Source organism: Sturnus vulgaris, chromosome 18 (assembly GCF_052056855.1).
Source record: "Sturnus vulgaris isolate bStuVul1 chromosome 18, bStuVul1.hap1, whole genome shotgun sequence".
In the NCBI taxonomy this organism is placed as follows: Eukaryota; Metazoa; Chordata; class Aves; order Passeriformes; family Sturnidae; genus Sturnus; species Sturnus vulgaris.
Genome location: NC_142260.1, coordinates 11,596,316 through 11,617,500, shown reverse-complemented (window position 1 = coordinate 11,617,500; position 21,185 = coordinate 11,596,316). Strand labels below are relative to the sequence as shown.

The following is a 21,185-nucleotide window of genomic DNA, read 5'->3' as shown; positions in this document are numbered from 1 at the left end:
TTTTAATAAATAATATTAATCACTGAATAAAAATATGCCATCATGAGTTTTCAAAACAGGTTGAGCCAATATTGCAGATATCAAATTACACTTCAGGGATTTCTGACGTCTAAAGATTATTTGGAAGTTACAAAAGGCTCTGTTACCCAGGTTTAAAGTGTAGCCCTGAGTCACACGGGATTAGTGCTGAAGGATATTAAAATATGAATTATGTAATGGCTGCATCCTTACCTGGCAGTCACAGGAACTGAACATACTTCAGTGCCAGTTTCAGGGTGAGAAGACAATGATAGCAGAAATACCATTTTTTTTCCTCTTCTGGCCTGCTTTTTGCCTTAGCATGAAGTGTCTCCAATGGCATTTCTGTAAAAATAAATTGCTCATCTCTTTAGCTGCCCTGGTTTGTAAATGTGCAGAGTTTTGTAAACCAGCAATACATTTATCTATCTAAATGATGCTTGCTTTTAACAGAGGTTAGTAGCACTAGTTTGCACTCACATAGCCCTTTTTCACTTCTCTCACAGTTTTAAAGTGATTGAATGATTTGTGTTCCTCCACACATAATAATCCTGCAAAGCAGATCCAAAAAATACCTGTGGCAAAGAAGAGCTTGTCCATGCATGAAAAGCAAAATAAAATGAAAAAAAAAATTAAAGGATAAGAAGCTCCAGAAAATTAGTCTGCTTCAAAAAGCTATTAAATTGTTCCTATCCCTGAAGCTTTACAAATGTGATAATTGTAATATGTTTGTTTGTGCACCAAGTTGAGGCACTTCCCTGTTCTGAAGCCCTCGTGTGTGCAGGAGGGATGGCTGGGCTGTGGATCAGGGACAGGGAATCTTCCCTGTGGGCTCTGTGTGCTCCAGCCCTGAGACCCAGAAAACTTCACAGCCAGGCTGAGCTGCCTGGCAGTGGAAAGTTTTTTATTCCAGCTGGCTTTAAAAAGTAAATACACAGTACAGGGCTGTTCCCAGTATATAACAATAACACACACACCCCCAGCTAACATTTACTTTTTGAGTTGGCAAACCATCATTGAAATGCACTTGTAATGGAGACTTGGCAGTGTGAGTTACCTGTCTTGGAGCAGAATCTTTCTGTGAAGTGTTAAAATCTATTTGGACAATTTTATCAAGAGGCAAAATAGATTTTATCAGTTATTTTGTTTATCAGTTATTTGGTGCAGTTGCACATCCTCAGTAATGGGTTTTAAAGGAGGGTATTAATGAGTTTTCTGAAATGTGACAGCAACTGAGACAGAAGCCTGGTAAATTACAGTGAACTTTACCAGATCGTTTTGGATGCAAACTCAAATATTTGTTTAGGTTTTCAATTTAGCTGAAATTTTAGAGGGTGACAGTAACACTGCAATCCTGGAACATATGCTTCTGCTCTGATTGCTGTCACTCCCTGCTCCTCCTCACATGCACAGCTTTTGTTTGGACACACAGTGCCTGAACACTTCTCAAGCTTCCCAGTAGAGAAACTCAAGTTGTTGTAGAGCATCGTGGGCATCACCAGCAGCTCTGGAGCATTTCCAGTGAACCATCTGTGGTGTGATATGAAATCTGTACTCTGTGACATGTTGCAGTGTCATTCAGAGAAGGAGCAGACACAGTGCAGGCACTGATTCAAGGAGAAGCTTCATAGAGCTGTAGGACTGAATTCCTCCCCTTGACCTTTTAGACTCCAAATGAAGAATTTGGTTTAAGCTAATCACTCAGGTTTCCTGAATCATCAGCAGATATGGACAAGCACTTGCAAGGAGGACTCATCCCACTCTGAGTACATCATGTAGGTTAGACTGGATGGCTGACTTGTAGACAGCTGCAATTAGGTTGAATGAATCCGTCAGGGAACAGAATGTGACATTAACATCAGCATCCACCCGGGCTGTCCTGAGAGCCTGGAATTACTCAGACTTACATCATGGGGCCCACACTCCTCTTACGTAAGCTCGGGGAGGAGATACTCAGCAAAAAGAACAGAGCCACAGGAGAAATGTCCTTGCTTTGGACACAGATTATAACATCAGACTCATCAACTACTGCTTGAATTTAGAACAATATTTTCCTTCAGGATTTAGACAATAGATTCCAATCTCAACTATAACATGCCTAGGTTAATATATCTCTTCCTGGCCTCATTTAGTTTCTTTCCCTATGGCTGTTCTCTTTCACTCACCTTTCTAAACATTACTTTTCAGTTAGAAGGGGAAAAGAAAAGCTTTGGCATTAATGTGGTATTTATATATCATGACATTTTTCTTTCTGCCTTGATATTTTGTCTTTTTCCTTTTTACCCATTTTGTGTATTCAGACCATAAACTCTTCAAGACAGAGACAGTCTTTCAATTTGTGCCTGACAAGAGCTGTGTCAGTATTACTGTAGTGTGCTATGTAAGTATTTATCCAGTTCTGCTTGTAAGATTGCCACAGGTTTCTCTGAATTTTGGACAGACCAGCAGCTGAACACCTGCAGTCCTTGGGCAGCCTGTAGCCATTACTGATGGATCCAGCCCTTTTTATAAAGCAGGGAATTTCTTCATTGTCCAGAGACTACAGCTAGAACAGAGAGAGGCTCTGTTCCTTGCATGTGTGATTAAGGGCATCTCATGGTGCCAAACACTGGCAATTCTCAGGTGTGAGCAAGGCAAATCTTCCTGGTATTTTTATCTTTCACTTGAGTCCCTTTGCATGGAACAAATCCACATGCTGGAATTTTTCTTTGGAATGAGTTTGTCTGGACAACTGTACTTTCCTTTCCTGTCACTGCAAATAATGACTGGAGCTGCACATCCATAAACCCACCCATCTCTGCTCAGTCTGGAATGGAACTTCTTCAGCCCTCCAAAATAGCCCAGGGGTTCATTTTACACAAACATGTACAGAATTGAATTGTATTGGTACAAGCAAATACCTCTGAACAGCCAGAGTTATAAAAGTAAGCTTTGAATTCAGATTAAGGAATCCAGATTTCTGGTCAGAAAACAGAAACAGCACCATGTGGCACATCCGAACAAATCAGCAGAATTTGAAGTGAATTCTCCTGGATATTATCATGTCCCTCCTGTAAAGCAGATACACTGAAAAGCACGGTGTTCTGAAATGTAAAATGGATTATTGCAAAATCTGTCATAAAAGGGGGTAGGTTTATTAATGGTTCTTAATTTTGCCACGTGTCCTTAAAAATTCAGTTTAAATAATCTGTTGGTACTGTTGGAAACCCACAATAAAACATCAGTGTTCTGTAAATGAGGTGAAAGTGAGAATTGCCCTGGTTTTATTTTACATTATTTTAACAAAGACAAATAAGAGTTTTAGAATTGTGTTCAGATATTCTCTCTATCCTTTAGCAGACAGACTTGTATAGGTAGAAGTTTATTTCTCAGTTATTTTTATTGGAAGCCTTCTCCCAACACCTGGTGTTAGCAAGAGTTAACATCATGATGCTTGGGTTGTGCTTCAACTTTAAAAAATAAATAAATAAATAAATAGGACGTGCATATGGTAGATGTAATCATTTTAACATGAGTTGATATAGTTGTAGTTTCTTATAAGCCAGTTACCTGAAATGTAAAAAATTTTAGCATGCTCTTTTTAAAAGTCAAGTCTTTTGTTCTTTATGACCAGTTTAGAAAATGTGTCTATTCCTGTGATCTAAAATGAGGTAGTATTGATGAATGTAGCAGAACAAGAAGAAACTGAGTTCATGTCCATTATACAGAATAATAGTAACCAACTGTTTGATCTCCTGAATTTGTTAAAGTACTGAGCAAACTGTAGCATGAACAGGAACTTAAAAGATTCATAGTGAATGGTTTAAGAAGAGTTTGTGTAAGACTGAAATGCAGCTATGAGAGAATAGTTTGGCTCCATTCTCTCCACAAGGTAAATATTGTTGATTGTGAGACCCCTTCATTATTTGTGACCCAAATTTCACAACAACCATGGGATTTCTGCCTGACACAGGTCGAGGCCGGTTGGAATGACTTTTCTGTTCCTTGCTGAGAGAGCTAATAATGTCTTCAGTGACCAAATGCTTATTGTTTAGTCATTGAGAAGTGAACTTCTATTAACTCAGAAGTTTTATTACTGTATGGCAGCAATAACATTTTTGTATATTTTCATTAGGATATTATAATTACAAAGTTATGTCAATTTAAGTGATATGTCACCTCCAGTAAACTACATATCCTATAAAAGAGAATTAATTTCATCAGAATGCAGATATCTGGTGCCCCTCCACTGGTGAGCTTGGCAAGAGAAGAAGCCAAAACTTGCAGTAACCTCCATGTCAAATATTTGAGAAAAACCTTTCTCTCTAGAAGAAATTTAGTTTTGTACCTGGGCATCTTCGTGTTTATATTAATCCCAAAGGTAAAAATTACTACTGGTAATTAAAAGTTAGGTGATAATAAAAAGACATAAAAGGGAAAATCATGCAAGTGGTGGATTGTGGGCAGCATAAGCAAGAGGAAGAAGGAACAGGAACTTTTTCCAGTCTGTTCCCATTCTGTCTTGTGGGGCTTTATGGAATGGGGAGAGTTGTGCTTCAAAGGGAAGTAAGTGGGATGTAAAGCTCCCCAACTCAGAGTGTGCATCTTTCATTTTCCCAGCATTCCTAAAATTCTTCTCCCCACCCCCCTCTTCCCCCTAAACCAAATCCCTTCGGCTTTGGTGACTTCAGTCTTCATGGAGTTGTAGCAAATGGAAGTAGAAAGGATCTGGAGAGGTCATTAACCCATCTCCCTGCCCCAAGGCAGGGCTGCAACCATAGGAGACTAATAAGCTTTTTTTTTTTTGTTTGTTTTTTGGTGAAAGATCCAAATAAATGAATGGTAAAGATTTTTGGAAAGTTTGGGCCCAGTTGTTAAAGCTTCATGTAACTGTTAACAGAATCAAAAGGTTGACTTCAGTGAAATTACTTTAATATTAATCAAATTAAGAACAAACTATCATCTCATTTTTAATGAGATTCTGTGATTTGGCAACACTCATGTTGTTATGTATTTTTTTGCTACAGTATTACACTTAAAATAAGTATGAAAATATAATAATTATTTTGGAGTAATGTACAGAATTACTTGGGTTTAAATTTGTGCCAATATACGTATATCTGTTTATCACATTGTTGCTAAAAATGTTGTATTCTTTATTGCTTAAATTATTTTACAGAATATGGGATTTTTGCAGCCCTCTCTAAAACAATCCCCTTGATACAGTAAGATACACTGGCAAAAGCACTTGCAAGTATTTTTATAGTAGGATTTTAAAACATAAATTGACCCCAACCAAACATAGCAGCCCACTTGAAGTTCCTGGAATAGCCATGATGTTAAATCTTTACACCCCAGAAATCCTTCAGAGAATATTTGGTCCTCTGTGCTGGGACTGGACTCACTGATTGCTCTGTGTCCCTTCTGAGCTGTCCTTTTACATCATCTCATCTTCCACCTCTGCCTTTTTTTTTCCCCCCCATTGAGAACAAATAAAGTAATTAGAAGTTTTCTTCAGGCAGAGGGAGGAGCAGACACAAAGTATGTAATAAGTTTTGTCTAAACTGTTTTCCTTTCCTAATGCATGCCCTAAAGCTGTGTGCTTAGCTGGGTTCAGTGTAATTGTTCCTACCCTGCAAAGCCTTCCTGCCCAAAGCAGAGACCACAGCTCACACCAAGCCCCTTCCCCAGCTCTGCCCTGTTCCATAATATCCTTCTTCCAGAACCAGTTCTTTCTTCAGCCAGGGAGTGAAAATTGAGTCTGATTCTGCAGATCCCGAGTTTAAACCTTCCTGACAGCGTCTGTGGGTGAAAACATTGTGTGATCATGTAATTAAACACACTGTAATAACGCAGATACACAATTAACTTTGCACAAAGGAAGTTTACTCCAGCATTCCCTCGTTTTTTACTGATAAACTTTACCTCCCATTGATGCATTTTTAAGAAGTTATCCCAAGTTATCCAAGTTATAGGATCCTATTTTCACTTGCATGTTTACTTTTGCCACATTATGACCATTTTGCCTTAAAATTCTGTTGCCCTGCCAGCTTGCTCTTGGCTACAGAAAGTTTTGTGTTTCTGGAATATTTCAGTGAAAATGTTAAATTATTTAAAACAATTTTTTTGTCTAGCATTTATGCCAGGGATGGGTTTTTGCTGTCCTGTGGAAACCAACCTCTTTGGCACACTCAGTGCATTCAGCTTGGCTCTTCCCCAGGCATTTCTCTGCTCTTAGGACCAGGGGAGCCACTGCCTGTGCCCAGGCTGGGCTGGGGAGAGGGCAGGAAGGGGAAAGGAGGGCAGGTCAAGAATGCTCAGAGGAGGAGGAGGAGGAGGAGGAGGAGGAGGAAGGGAGCAAACCAGGGGATGAGGAGCCCAGGGGGCAAGGAAGAGTAGCCTGGTGCTGAATTTGAACCTAGGCTTTAGGAGCAGGAGCATGAGATGGAAAGAGAGGCAAAGGAAATACAGGACTGTCAGGGACAAGAATGAGGAGTTTGGATGCAGAAAGCTGAGAATGGGGACTGCAGAGATCCAGAGAATAGATATTTTTGTCATGAAAAGCAGTTGTGGGATGGAAGGGCTGGACAAGGGTTGGGATTGCCAACATGAGCAAAATCATCCTGATTGCTACCAGAGTGATCAGAGAAAGAGAGCATGGAAGGGATGGAGGTCAGAGCCTAGAAACAGCAGAAAAGTCTGAGCACCAGAAAACATTTTGTGCTTAACTGGGACTTTAAATGTGATTGTTTCTCTGTGGTCAGCAAATATCTGTGAAAATGTGTGTTCTGTGGTGCTGGTGTTCCAGAAAGATCACAGCCTGTTCATGCTATCATTTACTGCCTTAGTCCAATGACCACAATGTCCCTGTTGGTGCCAAAAATAAAGGCCAGTTGCTTAACCTGTATAATGACATGCAATGAATTTCCTGTTTGTTTGTGGCTTAAGATTTAGAATATTTTTTAATTGTGTTAAAATATTTATTAGGATTAATATTTTCAGCCCGGTATATGGGCACACAGAAAATTTCTCCACACAGAAAATGTAAGGAATTATATTTTTAAATACCTGTGCAGGCTTTGTTCACAGGGACCATGTGTGTGTCCAGTGATTCAGATCTTAATGACAGGATAATACTCAGCTGTTTTCAAAGGACTCTGGTGTGGTTTGTTGTTCAGAATACATCTGATCTAAGGATGAATGTGGTAAATGCAGTGAAATGTGCTTCCTGGAGAATTAGCAATTTTTTTTATCATGTTTGAAAGTTGGGATTGTAGAGGAAAGCATTGCAGGAGGAATGGTCTCATGATTTAGAATGGAAGATATGATGTGTGTCTCTGCCAATACCACTGAGCTTCTGTGTGATCATGTTGCTTCAACACAGCATTTTTGTTTCAATACTTTTACTTTGTGTCTCTTGCTTTCTGAGTGCCTGACTTGGGGCTTCTTAAAGAAATACAAAGCACTCAGCTGCAAATGAAGTGAGCATTTTAACATGTGAAATTCTGTAAAATGCTAAATATTCTGGAAAAGCAAGTCCTAACTGCCTCAGATTCTGTTTCTGAAATTAGTAGATATGGTTTGCTATGTGTTTTATGTGCTTCAATTCCCTGTCTCTAAAATGGAGGTAACTTTGCTGCCTTCTTTCACAAGAATATTAGGAAAATAACACAGTTGGTATTTGTAAAGCATTCAAGTGCTATATACTGACATGTGCTATTGAAAAGCCATTCTGTCTTCAGAACAAGGTTTGAATAGTGTACAATAAATATGTCAGAAAAGTTCAGAGTAAACAGTGACAAGAAAATAAAATACTGAATAGCCAGTCACTAAAGGAATAGCCAGTCACTAAATGAGCACTGTGCATCTTCACTGAAGAAGATGGGGAAGGAGAGTGTATGCCTGTATCATGAAATTCTGTATCCTAACAAATACATCTGTAAAAGCCTAATTCACTTCCAATCTAAGGATCTTTAATTTTTTGCTTTTCCTATCTAAATCTTTGCAAATTTATAGACATTCTTCTGTCTATTTTCTGTTTAGAATAAATATTAGCAAATGAACACAGCACTGACATAAAAGATTTTTTTGTTTTCTGACCACACTTTTACATCCAGGGCAGTGTGGCAGGGTTTGCACTGTTCCCTGTCTGTGAGACTTGGGCAGTAAGATGAGTTTGCTGAGTCTTGGTTCTGTTTGCTCTTCACCACCCTGCTCAGAATCCATTTGGCAGAGCTGCCAGAGGGTCAGTAATTGCAGGAGGGAGGCAGTGGAGCTGTGTGTTCCCTAGAGGAAGCCTCTCCTGCTCCTGGTGAGGGCACAGAGATGCCAGCAGGGAGTGGGAGAAGGTTGGATTGCTTCACTTGTCTCTCCACCTCCCACATGGCCCTGCCAGCAAAGCACTGTGCACTGTTTTAGGAAGAAGATGTGATGGAAGGATCTGCCAAGTGCTGCCCTGTACTTCCCAGCTTCTCCTTCTCCTCTGCTTTTCAGTGGTTGCAGCCCCTCCCACGCAATCCCAGTTGTACATTGGCTCTTCCCAGCAAACATTTTGCTCAGCAGCCAGGGAAGAAAGGCTGGTGCCCTGTTTGTCTTGTGTTGAGGCAGAACTGAGGCAGAACTGAGGCATCATGGGCTGCTGTCCCCAGCCACAGCCAGGCTTAACCTCCCTTGTATCAGGGCAGAGCTGTGAGTGAAGGATGCTCTGCCACAGCACTGGTTTAAAGCAGTGAAATGTCAGAGCTGCAGAGTTCCTGTGGGCATTTACAACGACTGGGGGTTGATGTGTGGGTTGTGCTTCACAGGCAAAATGCTGTCAATAAATACACACCTTTCTCCTGTTTCAGCATTGGGGCATCTCACCCTGGGCACGGGCTTTCCTGCTCCTTATGCATTACTTTGTGCATTTCTTTCCCTTGGAGAAAATAACAACACAATTCTTCTCCCAGTGCTGCCCAGAGCCAGGAGTGGCCAGTGGTGGGAAGCCCTTGGGAACATCTCTCAAGTCACACCCAGCTGCACAATCTCAGAACCAGCAAGGAATTCAACAGTCAGCTCACTGTAAATTCAGAGATTTCTTGTGCTTTTCAATCAAATTCTTATGATACAGAGGTTCCAAAAGTATTGAAGAAAAGGAAGCTGTGTTTACATGTGATAAAAGCAAAAATGTAGCAAAAGCTGAGAATAGGGATAGTCCACACTGCCACTAATAGAGTTTTGCAGCCATTACTGTTCTGTTCCCTTCAGAAGTGTGTGCATTTTAAAAGAACCACCCAGTTTAGCCTTTGCCTACTAAATCTTTCAAGAAATATGCTTCTTCCATGATACCAGTTTCATAAATTATTGCACTGTGCAGAAGATGCTCAGCTGTCTCATCTGACCAGCTTCCAGTGCCTCACTGTGTCCAAAAGCAAGCCAGTAATTAGGCAAGTAAAGCCTCAGTTTTACATTAATTTTCACCTTACTTTACAAAAGCTAAATGGTAATGTCATGTTTTTTATATATCTCCAGTGTAAAGGACTCTCAGAGGGAGGGTGGAAATATTTTTGTCATAGTTGGAAAACAAGGTTTATTGTGCAAGGACCATGTGCTTGTGGGCAGCCATGTAACCTCTGTCTCTGTTTCCCCATCTGTAAACTGGATTTAATGTTCCTACAACTCACTGGGGAGGGCAGGCTTTGATTAACATATATGATTGCCTTATACAAATGCAACTACTGTCACTGCTTGGTTTTATTAGCCACTATCAGTAGAATATGAAGAGGAAACATGTAACAGAATAGTGTGAAACCAGGGTGAGCCCTTTTCATATTCTGACCATCATATAATTTATTTTCAGACTCTTGTCCCCGTGTGTGCATATTTAAAATAAAACCATACTTACGCTGCAGTGCTATAGAAATCAAATCATTTGATGTACAGGTTGATGTGCAGATGAAACACTGGTTTTTAAAGGGAAAATTCCTTTAGATATAATTAAATACCTTGAGCAAATTTGTATTTTGTTCAGAAAATTTTCATAAGGAAAAGATCTGTTCCAATTTACAGAATCCAATATATTGCAAACACACAAAAGTGTGGCCAGGTCAGCCTGGAAGAGTGTCTGGGAAGGGCTTTATTTGTGTGAGTACACACGGCTCAGTCAGGGAAAAGACTGCATTTCCAAATACGCTCTGCAAAATCAATTCTCCTGCTTTTTTTTTTTCTCTCTCTCCATGTTTTTCCCCCTCTCTCCCTCTCTCTCCGTGCCTCTCCCTCCTGAAAATCTCCTTCCACAGCGGCTGCATTTGCCTCCAGCCTTGTCAGACACGGAGAGCAGCGCGAGCAAACCGGAGCTGGCAGGACGCGCCCGAGCGCTGAGCTCGGGATGTGCCGGGGGCCGGGGGCACCTGGACTTCTGAGATCCCTCCTCACTCAGCAGCTCCCCTCACATCCCCGGGACACTCTCATTACCACTGCTAATGACTTCTAGAAATGTTTTTCTTAATGATTGGACCCAGCAGTCTTTAAAAATACATGTTGTCATATGATGCCTTTTTTTTTTTTTTTTTTTTTTCCCTGTGTGTGTGTGTGTCTGTGCGTGTGTGTGTGTGTTTGGTTTCTTTGTACTTATTTTGGTCTTGTTTGGATTTTGCTTTTCTGTTATGTTGGGTCCTGCCATTGTTCTGCTCCATTGGAAACAGGTTGTATCTTGTTCCTTTCCTTAAAATACAAAAATTGCAATTACCCTTTCATTTCTATTTTTTTTTTTTACGTTAAAAATAAAAGGATATTTTTTCCAGAATAATTTTTTATATACTCACATATAATATTTTGTACAAATAATGAGTTTATTGAAATAAAGGAATGGAACTAAGCAATTCGTTGTCATGTGTTATTCAAACAGCAAACTACACACTTCTAAAAACATCCATTTCTGTAATTGAAATACCATTCTTAAATTTCAGACAATCTCTACATTATTTTATTAAATATGTAATAATAAATTTGTAATATATAAGATAGTTTTTATTTTAATATGCCAGTAATTGAGGATGGGGGGGTTAAATCAGAATATATTATAGATAATTACTTTGCCTTATGGCTTACTACATGCATTAAAATGCACTTGAATGGAATTTCCTAACCAGAGAGGAAAGAATTGATTTCCTTGTGCAGTTCAAAACAGTAATCCTAAACAATTGAAGTCAGCACTATGAAATTATGTCAACAGGCATAATTCAAGATTGAAATTCAAACCGACAGCCACATTAATGCTGGGAAAGCAGAAGAGTGCATTTGAGCTCGGGGAAGGATTCACAGCGAGCTGGTCTAAGGCAGGGCAGAATACACAATAATTCAGGCTTTTGTACCCTCAGATATACAATTTGTGAACTTAGAGCTGTTCTGTTTGTATCCCTGTGTCTCTCTCATCAAACAAAGGAACAGTGAAGCAAAGCTGACCTGGGAATTAAAGTGGTTTGCATTTCTTTCTTCTGAGGCTGACTTCCATTTTGAAAGGTAATATCTTCTTCTCTGCAGAACTTCCAAGCCACCCAGCTGTAAGATTGCATTACAGTTTCAAAATTTAGTCTTTATAATAGTGTATTACATGGCTGGAGTGAAATTGAGTCTTCAAAGAACGTGTTAATAGGATGCAATAATGGTAACATATTTTGATGGGTTTGGAAGGAAGACTTGGGGAAGTGGTTTGCTTTTTTATTTTTTTTCCTGCAATCCAGGTTCTACTTTATTTTTTTTCTTGACAACACTGTGTAAAACAAAGACATAGCTTTTAAAACTGTCTAACTAATATGATGAATGTCAATCACTTAAAAAACTCCACTGTAGCATAAACACATACTGTATACAGCTTTTATTCTGAATTAGAATAATTGAATCAATGACAGTGATTTGCCAGGATGTCAAATCTATCCATCATATCCTGTCACTACCAGTTTATTTTTTGTGAACAAAATCAAAAAGACTACTATTTTGTCATCAGCTATTTCATTAGTAGTAACAATCAGGTTTTCTCTTCTATATTTTTTAGATAGGCCTGTTATATTTTTTATTTCTAAAGACACAAATCCTTTTAAAATCTTTTCAAAATAAAGTTTCAGAACTGAACTGTCAGTTTAGTGAAGAAAAAAGACATCTACTTTCCTATGCCAACATATTTAAAATATTATCATTGCTGTCTCAAACATTTTTTCTCTTTTTGTGTTATGTGTAACACTGAATGGAAGTTCTCATTAGATACATAATTGTGCCTTTTGAGAGCATGAAATAATTTAAATACTTAGGATAAAGTGATTTTTAACAAAGGTGAAGTTTTACATAGTATGTCTTTTTAATGTAAATAACACAAAACACACTATTTCTTTGTGAAATATAAAATCACAAGACATGTAAATTGCTGCCAACACATTTAAATAGGTCATTGACTTAACATACAGAGGAGGAAATATCATGAAAGTCACAGTCTTATTTCTAGTTAAGATATTACCTGGGAATTGTTGGCAGCAGGTGCATCCCACGTGTGTGCCCTGTGCATCTGTGAGGCTTCCCTTTACAAAACTTCAGCAGGCTGATATTAAAGCTGGCAAACATTTTGAGTAATAAAAGGAGCTCCTCCTACACATCTGCATTCGTTTGGGGTTTTTTTTTCCAAGTCACTAAACGTGCTTTGTAAAGTAAGTGTTAGAGAATGCAGATTGTACAGTGTTGTTTACCTAAGGTAAACGTGGAGCAAAATTTCTCTTCTTCCAAAATCTCCTTTCAGTTACAACTGTGTGTGACAGTGACTTGGCTGATCCAGCCAGCTGATGGGTGAGACAGAGCTCTGGATGTGCTACCTGAGAGCAGGTGCAGAGAGGGCAGGTGGAGGTGGGTGTGGGGTGGACAGAGGGTAGGTAAAATGCAGATACAGCGTGGATAGAGGGTAGGTAAAATACAGATACAGTGTGGATAGAGGGTAGGTAAAATGCAGATAGAGTATGGATAAAATACAGATACAGTGTGGATAGAGGGTAGGTAAAATACAGATACAGCATGGATAAGGTGTGGATAAAGTGCAGATTTCAGTCCTTGCACCAACAGCAGGTTTGACTTGGGAGTCCAGAGAAATGTTTACCTTGTGATTTTCTGTGCCTTTTCCCCACAGCCACTCTGTGCCTGTCAAGCTCCTGTGTACAAATTCTCCTTTTTCAGTTCTGTCTTCCCTTGGCTTCAAGGCAAATATTTGACTAAGGGGAGCAGCTCAGGTAATCGAGGAATGGGCACAGCCTCCTCTGACAGGCTGTGGCAATGTGCTACCAGCTCCTTTTGCTGGCTTGGATGGAAAGTCTGTGCCATCCTCGCTGCTGCTCAAGGGCTCCTCTCCACAGACATTGCAGAATGAGAGGGTTTTGTTTATTGCAATTTTTCAAGCAGAACTTCCTACTTTTTAGCAGGCTACAAACTGAAACCACCAAACTCAGCAGGGAAACAATAGATTCATCCCAGTGAAGACATTCCCAATTCAGCACAAGAACCTGATCTTTACAGAAATTGTGACACACAGTCAAGAAAGCAGTAATGAAATTTAAAACGTTGTGCCTTTAATATGTCAAATAAGAATTCTTTATATAATTTCTGTTGTGTTGAGGTTTTCAAAATATAAGTATTTGGAACATGAGAAGAATATTATTGTAGCTAAGTCTTTTTCTCTGTTTGTAAAGACATTTCAAAAGCAATTTCCAGGGTGCAGCTGAATTCAATTTTCTGTAACAGTAGCTACAAGCATCTGGAAATGGGCATTCAGCTACTCCCCATTTGATATCTGTGGTAGAACACAACTGGTTTAATATTTAAATTTAATAGTAAGTAGTGATGCTGTTCCAAACGCAGCTTTTGGGAGAGTGCAAAAGCCTAACTTAAAATAATCTTACACCATGCCAGTATTGGAAGGTGAGCTGCTAATCGAGTTTCTCTGAAACCACAAGGTTGTAACACATCCCATTAAAAATGTGGATGTATTACAAGAACTAAACTCAAACACACACACACCCACAATTATTAAACAAGTATTTCTCCAGGATCATGTATTAGAAATTTAGTTAAAGTGTTCTTCTTCTTTTGCCTGTGCTGGAGAAACATCATAACTACAGAGCACAACAGAAATAGGAAAAAAGTGCTTTTATGCCTTTTAGAGATGATGGAAGCAGGTCCTATCCCCCATGCCATCTCTTGGGATTTCTGTTTTCTCTTGTGAGCTACAAGAGTGCAAGACCTGCCTACATTTCTTTTTTTAATCACACTGAGAACATGATAATGTTTATTCAATAATAAATGTACCTGCATGGAGGAAAAGAATGAAAGTGAATCCTCTTCATCTTAGGAAAAAAAGGATCTCACTAAGAAAACAAAAATTCCACCACTGGGGTTTTTTTAGGTTCTATGTAATATGGGCAAATGTTAGACTCTTTTTCTTCACTCCCCCCCACCCCCCAAAAAAAAAAAAAAAAAAAAAAAAAAAAAGAAAAGAAAAAAAGAAAAGAAAAGAAAAGAAAAGAAAAGAAAAGAAAAGAAAAGAAAAGAAAAGAAAAGAAAAGAAAAGAAAAGAAAAGAAAAGAAAAGAAAAGAAAAGAAAAGAAAAGAAAAGAAAAGAAAAGAAAAGAAAAACCCTGTATTTCAGCATCTGAGTAGATGGATCTTTCAGGACTGTTGGGTGTCAGGCATCCTGAAGCATCTGCTGAAAACTTGGCTGCTTATTTAAACTCTGCCTTTAAACAATTTTGTAAGTTATCAGGCACATCCAACTAATTTATAGACATCCTGTTCATTTTAAAACAAAGACATTTTTATGTTTTCAGCATTTTATTGCATGAGGATTTTCTGGACCTGCAGAACTTAATCTGAAAAGTCTTCCAGAGAAGTCAGTGATAGTTTAGACCTGGAGCAGCCTGGTAGGGTAAGGTCCAGAGGATCTTTTACAATTTAGCAGATTTAGAGAAGTTTTAACTGCACATTCCTATATATATTCAAAGAATGTATTTTAATGTCTTCTGGAATTGAAAATAAATGTAAAACCCGAAATATAGCAAGATTGTTTTTTAAAAAAAAAGTCTTTATGCTGGCAGAGTTTGAGTCTGAATGTTCATACCCTCAGAATGTTCTCAGCACTTAGAGTGTCAGAGGGATTTCTCTTAAAAGTCTTGAAATGGGGGAATTTTGGTGCACTTTCAGATACTTCTTTTGAAGCCAGGCTGAAGCAGATGCACTAAAGAAATCTCTTGCTGGAATTTCACGGGGCTGGACTTAGAGAAGAACAGAAAGGGTGAAGATTTAGGTATGAAATCAAGTAGTTTTCAGTGCCCATATTTTGAGCTAGTTTATTGTGTGGAGAAAGCTGTAAACCTGTTTAAAATATATTGCTCGAGTGGAAATTTTCAGCAGTTCTTAGAATGCATTTATTTAATGCAAAGTAAGTCAGAGCTGCTACTCATAGGCCAGGACTGTTTGTGCAGGGCATCATTCTTGGCCTGGAACTTGCATGACTACAAAACAAATTTGGCTTCCTGGCCTGTCTTAAATCAGTAGGATAGGGATCATTCTAGCAGGGCTTGACACCAGTTCTAGCTTCACTGTCTCCAGCTCACAGCCACAGCTGGAAACTGCAGCTGCAGCACTTCATTCCTGACCAGGGAAGTTTTAGTGCATCCCTTTCCTTTCTGGGCACATTCAACATCTCCAGGGATCCAGCAGAGGAACTTGTCAGACACAGAGGTATCTCAGCTATCCATCTGTGCAGTGAAACTCCTGCCACCAGCGTGGCCTTGCACTTGGGAAAGGTGAGCTAATCACAGAAACACAGGGTGGGGCAGGCTGGAAGGGACCACAGCTCCAGCCTCCTGCTCCAGCAGGGCCATCCCAGAGCACACAGCCCAGGATTGTGTCCAGAAGGGTCTGGAATATCTCAGTGAGGCAATCCACAGCCTCTCTGGGCAATCTGTTCCAGTGCTTCATCACCCATGTGGGAAGGAAATTCTTCCCTCTGTTCAGGTGGAGTTTCCTGTGCATCAACTTCTGCCCATTGCCTCGTGTGCTCTTGTTTGGCACCGTGGAAAACTCCTCCCTTCAAATGCTGGCAGGCACTGGCAGGGTCCCCTCTCAGTCATCTCTTCTGGAGCTGAGCAGAGCCAGCTCCCTCAGTCCATGCAGAGCTGCTCCAGCCCCTTCATCATCTCTGTTGTTGTGCCCTGGATCTGCTGCAGGAGCTCCTTGTCTCTCTTGTACCGAGGAGCCCAGAGCAGGGCACAGCACTCATAAATAAAACAACTCAGCCAAGACCAGATTGGGAGTGACAGAGAGAGGAAAGCATTTGGAAGAATTCTCCAGCATGATGAAATTTCCATTTATGGTTCTTCCCAGCCTATGTCCAGGATAGTTCAGCAATTTTGGAAGATTACTTGAGCGAGGATTTTGACAGCACGAGAAGGATTTTGACAGCACACTCGTGGAGCCAGTGGAGCAGTGAGTCCATCTGGGGGGAGATTGTGTGGGAGTCTTCCCAGGAGCCACCCCAGAACCAGGGGGTTCACACCAACTCAGCCAAGGTTCCTGGCTGAGGAGCTTCAAACATCATTATTGATTCTCTAGCTTAGACAAGCAAATAGAGCTTGTCCCAGCAAAACAAAGGGAAAGGGGTCAGAAGCACAGGCAGAGTGGATGGAGACACAAGTACTTCAGGGGAGTTATTCAGTCTCAATGAAGTTTTAAATATATCCTAGCCCAAACAGGTGTAAACCAACAGCAGTTCATGCAGAGCAATTGAATGGTAACTGAGAAAATCATCAGAACCAACAAAAACTTAGCTTAAATAAGAATTGAAGGTCTTGAATATGTACTTGGCAAAGTAGCACTATTGACTTAAATTCAGAGAAATCAAAGTGGACAACTTGGTTCTTTAAAAGCAAAAAAAAAATTATAAAATTTAAATGGCGGGGTTTTTACTTAATCCAGTTGACAGGGAGAGTTTTAAAAATAAATAAACCCTCCCCTGCAGTATTTGAAACACAAAGCTGTAGAATACAGAATATGAATCCAACTTTGCCAGGTAAAATCTACAGGGTAAAACATAAACAGTTACAGAGAGATATATAGATTTTCTTCACTCATTATAAATTAACATATTTATTGTAACAAGATGAACATGTTTATCTGCTGTTCCATTAAATCAGAGCCCTTCTGTTACCCTGTAGGTAATTTCTGTGGAATAACTGTTCATAAACTTCTTGAAATCCATTGGTGTAGGCCTGACCTGAAGGAGGTTATCTGTGAATCTACAAACTTCTCTGGTGCAGCTGGAAAAGCTTGAATGTCCCAGGAGAGGAAGAGCTGCAATTTGCAACCCTCACCAATTTTAGCTGCCAGAGAGTACGTGAGGTCTGTCAGGAGCCTGCAGGCAATTGCAACCTCTGCTGAAGGATTCCTGGTGACTTACAGCTCCTGTCAGGTAACAAGGATCCTCCTGGGCCACTCACAAACCCTCTGCTCACCATCTGACCCACCTACAGTTCCATGTAGGCAGTGAGGCTCCAGCACCAGAGACCTCTACCAGCCCAGCAGGAGCAGTATCATGGTCCTCTGTGGGGGCAAAGCAGCTCCAGCACACAGCCCACCAGCATCAGACACACATTTTCCTTTCACCACGGATAGAACCAGGATGGGGAAAGGGAGCAGCACAGAAGGCCCTGAAATTCTCAGTGTGCTAAAACGTAGTTATCAGAGGTTCATAGCAAAACGTGAAGGAAAGCAGGTTTCTTGGAGACTTCTCTCCAAAGGGCCACCTTCCAAAGAAGCAGCAGGGGTTCTGGCAGATGGAGCCTTCATGGAAATCCACAACACATCAGCAGCACATACTAACACACAGATCAAACGGCTTCATTGCTTTGAGGTTTCATTTCTGCAGACCCCATGAAAACACCTTCATCTTCCACATGATCACTGTTGCAAACTATCTTAGGATAGTGAACGATTCAGGATAAGTTACCCTGTCTGCTGATACACTGGGGTTTTCTTTCTTCACATCTAAGAGAATGCTGGGGGAGGAATTAATTTAAGCTACACTCTAAAGCAAGAACTTGCCAAGCTGGCTCCTATCCAAACTGCACTATCTTTACTACCTTGCATCTCGTGCAGGTTCCTCCAGCCTCTGCTGTTTTCTCAAAGAAATACTGAATGGTTACGTGTGTGAGAGACTTCCCTGACACCATTCTCCAGCATTAATCCAAAAGGAGCTGTATTCCATGCTTTGTTTTCCACCCAAACGGGAGGAACAAGGCTCTGCCAGTGGGCAGTGCAGGGCTTGAGGGGTTCCTGCACTCTTCTGAACGAGACCATCACAGACTGCCCTCACAGCCATAATTAACACCCCTGGTTCTAATTGGGGAGGGTGTTGTTTCTGGTGTCTCTAAGTGCCAGTCACGCTGTGGTTACAAACAGGGCTGCAAAGAAGAGTTATTTTAAAAGAAGATCCCACACCATTCCCAGAGTGGAGGAGCCTTATCAGCTGCCTGTGGCACAAAGCTCAACTGCTGAAACTGAGGACAAAAGCAGATGGAAATGAACTGGGGGAGGAAAAAAACCCAAAGAAGCAAACATTTCAAAGAACCACACATTTTCAGTTTTTGTAGTGCTGTTTTTACCATGGAAAAGTGGAACAAATTTAATCCTTAGCATAACTCTAAATTGTACCTATTACCCAGAGAAAGGGAGATAATATATTTTAGTTAGTAATGCCAGAAAAATCAATTAAAAAAAAAAAAAAAAAGCCGGACACCTTTGGCCATTGAAAGCAAATGAAATGGGACTTCCAATGACTGGAAAGCCTGGGGGAGGCAATGTGTTATCAGTCCCGGGTCGGTGTCTGCTATTGTAATCTTGCCCCCACAGATAAATCCCGTGTTCGGCTGCCTAAAGTGAACCAGCCCACGGGGTCATTTTGCTCGCTTTAAAAATAAAAACCTAGCTAAAAAGAAGAGAGGGGAAACCCCCTTTCAGCTGTCACCCAGCTCCATCCTGGGTGAGAAAGCAGCTCTCCCTGCCTCCTGCGGCAGGGCACACGCTGGCCCGCGCTTACCTTGTAAAAGCAATTAAAGGCGGTGTGCGCTCGGTGCTCGGCGGCTCCAACACGTGTGTCACCCGTGCTTCGCCATCAGCATGTATGGCTCATCATCTGTCTGCTCTGAACAATAACTGTTAGGTTAGCAGCCTTTTCACTTGTAAATGTAAATATTGTATCTAGAACACAATATTTGAAACACAAAATACAGTGTTATTAAGACAGCACTCACACATCAATTCTTGTGTGACTATAATTTGTGAAATGCCTTAGGAGGGGCTTATAAATAAAGTATAAGGTGTTATTATGAAATACATTTTAACCAAATGCACAGAAATGTCTCATTCCTATTGAAATCAATAGCAAAACTCCCACTAATTTCAGTGGTGAAAAGAGGAGACCCTTGGAAATTGCTGTGTTACACTGAGCAAATACATCACAGCGGATTTCAGTCTTCACAAGTATTACAGCTCTGGAAGAAAAAAAAAGGGGGGGTGGTGAAAATGGGTATTAGAGGCTGTTCAGAGCACGCTGTAGACTTTCGTCCCCCACTGCTGCTGTGGTTGTGGTGCCTGGCGAGGCAGCCCGTCCCCCCGCAGGCACTCAGCATCCCGCCCCAGACACACGGCATCCCCCAAGACACACACACAGCATCCCCCCAGGCACACACACAGCATCCCCCAGATACACACACAGTATCCCCCCAGACACACAGCATCCCCCCAGACACACAGCATTCCCCAAATACACAACATCCCGCCTCAGACACTCACACAACATCTCCCCAGATACACAGCATCCCCTCACACACACAGCATCCCCACGTACACACACAGCATCCCCCCATGCACACAGCATCCCCCAGACACACACACAGCATCCCCCCATGCACACAGCATCCCCCAGACACACACACAGCATCCCCCCATGCACACAGCATCCCCCCAGACACACACACAGCATCCCCCCATGCACACACAGCATTCCCCCGTAGGCACACAGCATCCCCCCATGCACACACACAGCATCCCCCCATGCACACAGCATCCCCCCATGCACACAGCATCCCCCCAGACACACACACAGCATCCCCCCATGCACACATCATCCCCCTGCCCGCTCGCAGCGGCGCTCCCAGGCTGCGGGGCGGGCCCGGGATCCGGCACCGGGGCTGGGCCCGGGCGAGCGGGGCTTCCACGCCCCAGGCCAGCCGGGGAGATGCTCCTTGGCTGGGCTGGGGCTGCCCGTGGCCCGCAGAGCCCCCGGCGCGCTCGGCAGCGGCTCCGGGGCTGCAGCGCTCAGGGCACCGAGCGCCCCGGCTCCTTCCCGATGTGCAGCCAGCCGGGGACTTCTCCCCGCCGCCCTCCTTCCATAGGGCACGATAAGGAGCCAGTGAGCCAGAAATGTCTCCTGTCCGCCGCGGCCAGCCAGGCTGTCACCGGAATGGTCTCGGGGTCCATCCGCGCACGCACGGCTTTGTCGCATGGCTGCAGCCCCCGGCGCAGCCTGGCCACCCAAAGCCTTCGGAAGGGCTGGCGACAGCACGATGGAGGCCACCGGCGGCTGGACCACGGGCGGTGGAGCTGCAAGGCCGGGGAAAGCCGGGAAGGGCAGGGAAGAGCTATGGGGAGCTGCCTCTGCCCGCGCATCGGCACCTGCAGAAACAGCAACCAGCGCACAAAAAGTTGTCGGCAGAGGAAGGGATGGGAAGCTCTTTTCCGTTCCTGGTTGAGCAGAAGTTGGCATTTCCATAACAAACTACATTAGTAGGTATAAACACGATAATTAGCTGTAGAAGTGCTGGGTTTGTACCTGTAATTAATTGTCCCCGGAATCAAGTTAGCTGTGTGAGAGGAGCCTGCCTATTGTGGTGTTTAATGCAATCTGTCCCTTTCTTATAAATACCAAACATGCAGGTCTGATAAAAATATTTACTAAAAAAATTAAAACCTGATGCTTCCATTTGTGAATGGATGGCTTCCAAGTAATTAAAACTGCTGGGAATAACAAATATACTTAAAACTGACCAGTATCAAAATCAAAACTCATTTCTGCTTGCTTTAGGCTCTTCTTTTCAATAACTATCATGTCATGCTTTGAGCGA

The 21,185-nt window shown here is 41.7% G+C and overlaps 1 protein-coding gene and 1 long non-coding RNA gene across 2 annotated transcripts in view; one reads left to right on the top strand and one right to left on the bottom strand.

The window, feature by feature from the left end:
* ELP4 (elongator acetyltransferase complex subunit 4) overlaps positions 1-10,856 on the top strand; it is a 137,636-nt gene extending 126,780 nt beyond the window's left edge. Inside the window, exon 10 of the mRNA XM_014884565.2 lies at positions 10,275-10,856. Within this exon, the coding sequence (XP_014740051.2) occupies positions 10,275-10,397 (123 nt within the window). The 3' untranslated portion in view covers positions 10,398-10,856. The remainder of the gene's footprint in view (positions 1-10,274) is intronic.
* Positions 10,857-17,118: 6,262 nt separating this feature from the next.
* Positions 17,119-19,937, bottom strand: LOC148221752 (uncharacterized). The gene is made up of 2 exons (XR_015807486.1): positions 19,100-19,937; positions 17,119-17,844 (listed from the first exon to the last, which is right to left on the bottom strand). It is a non-coding gene; the product is annotated as an uncharacterized LOC148221752 (long non-coding RNA).
* Positions 19,938-21,185: the final 1,248 nt, after the last annotated feature.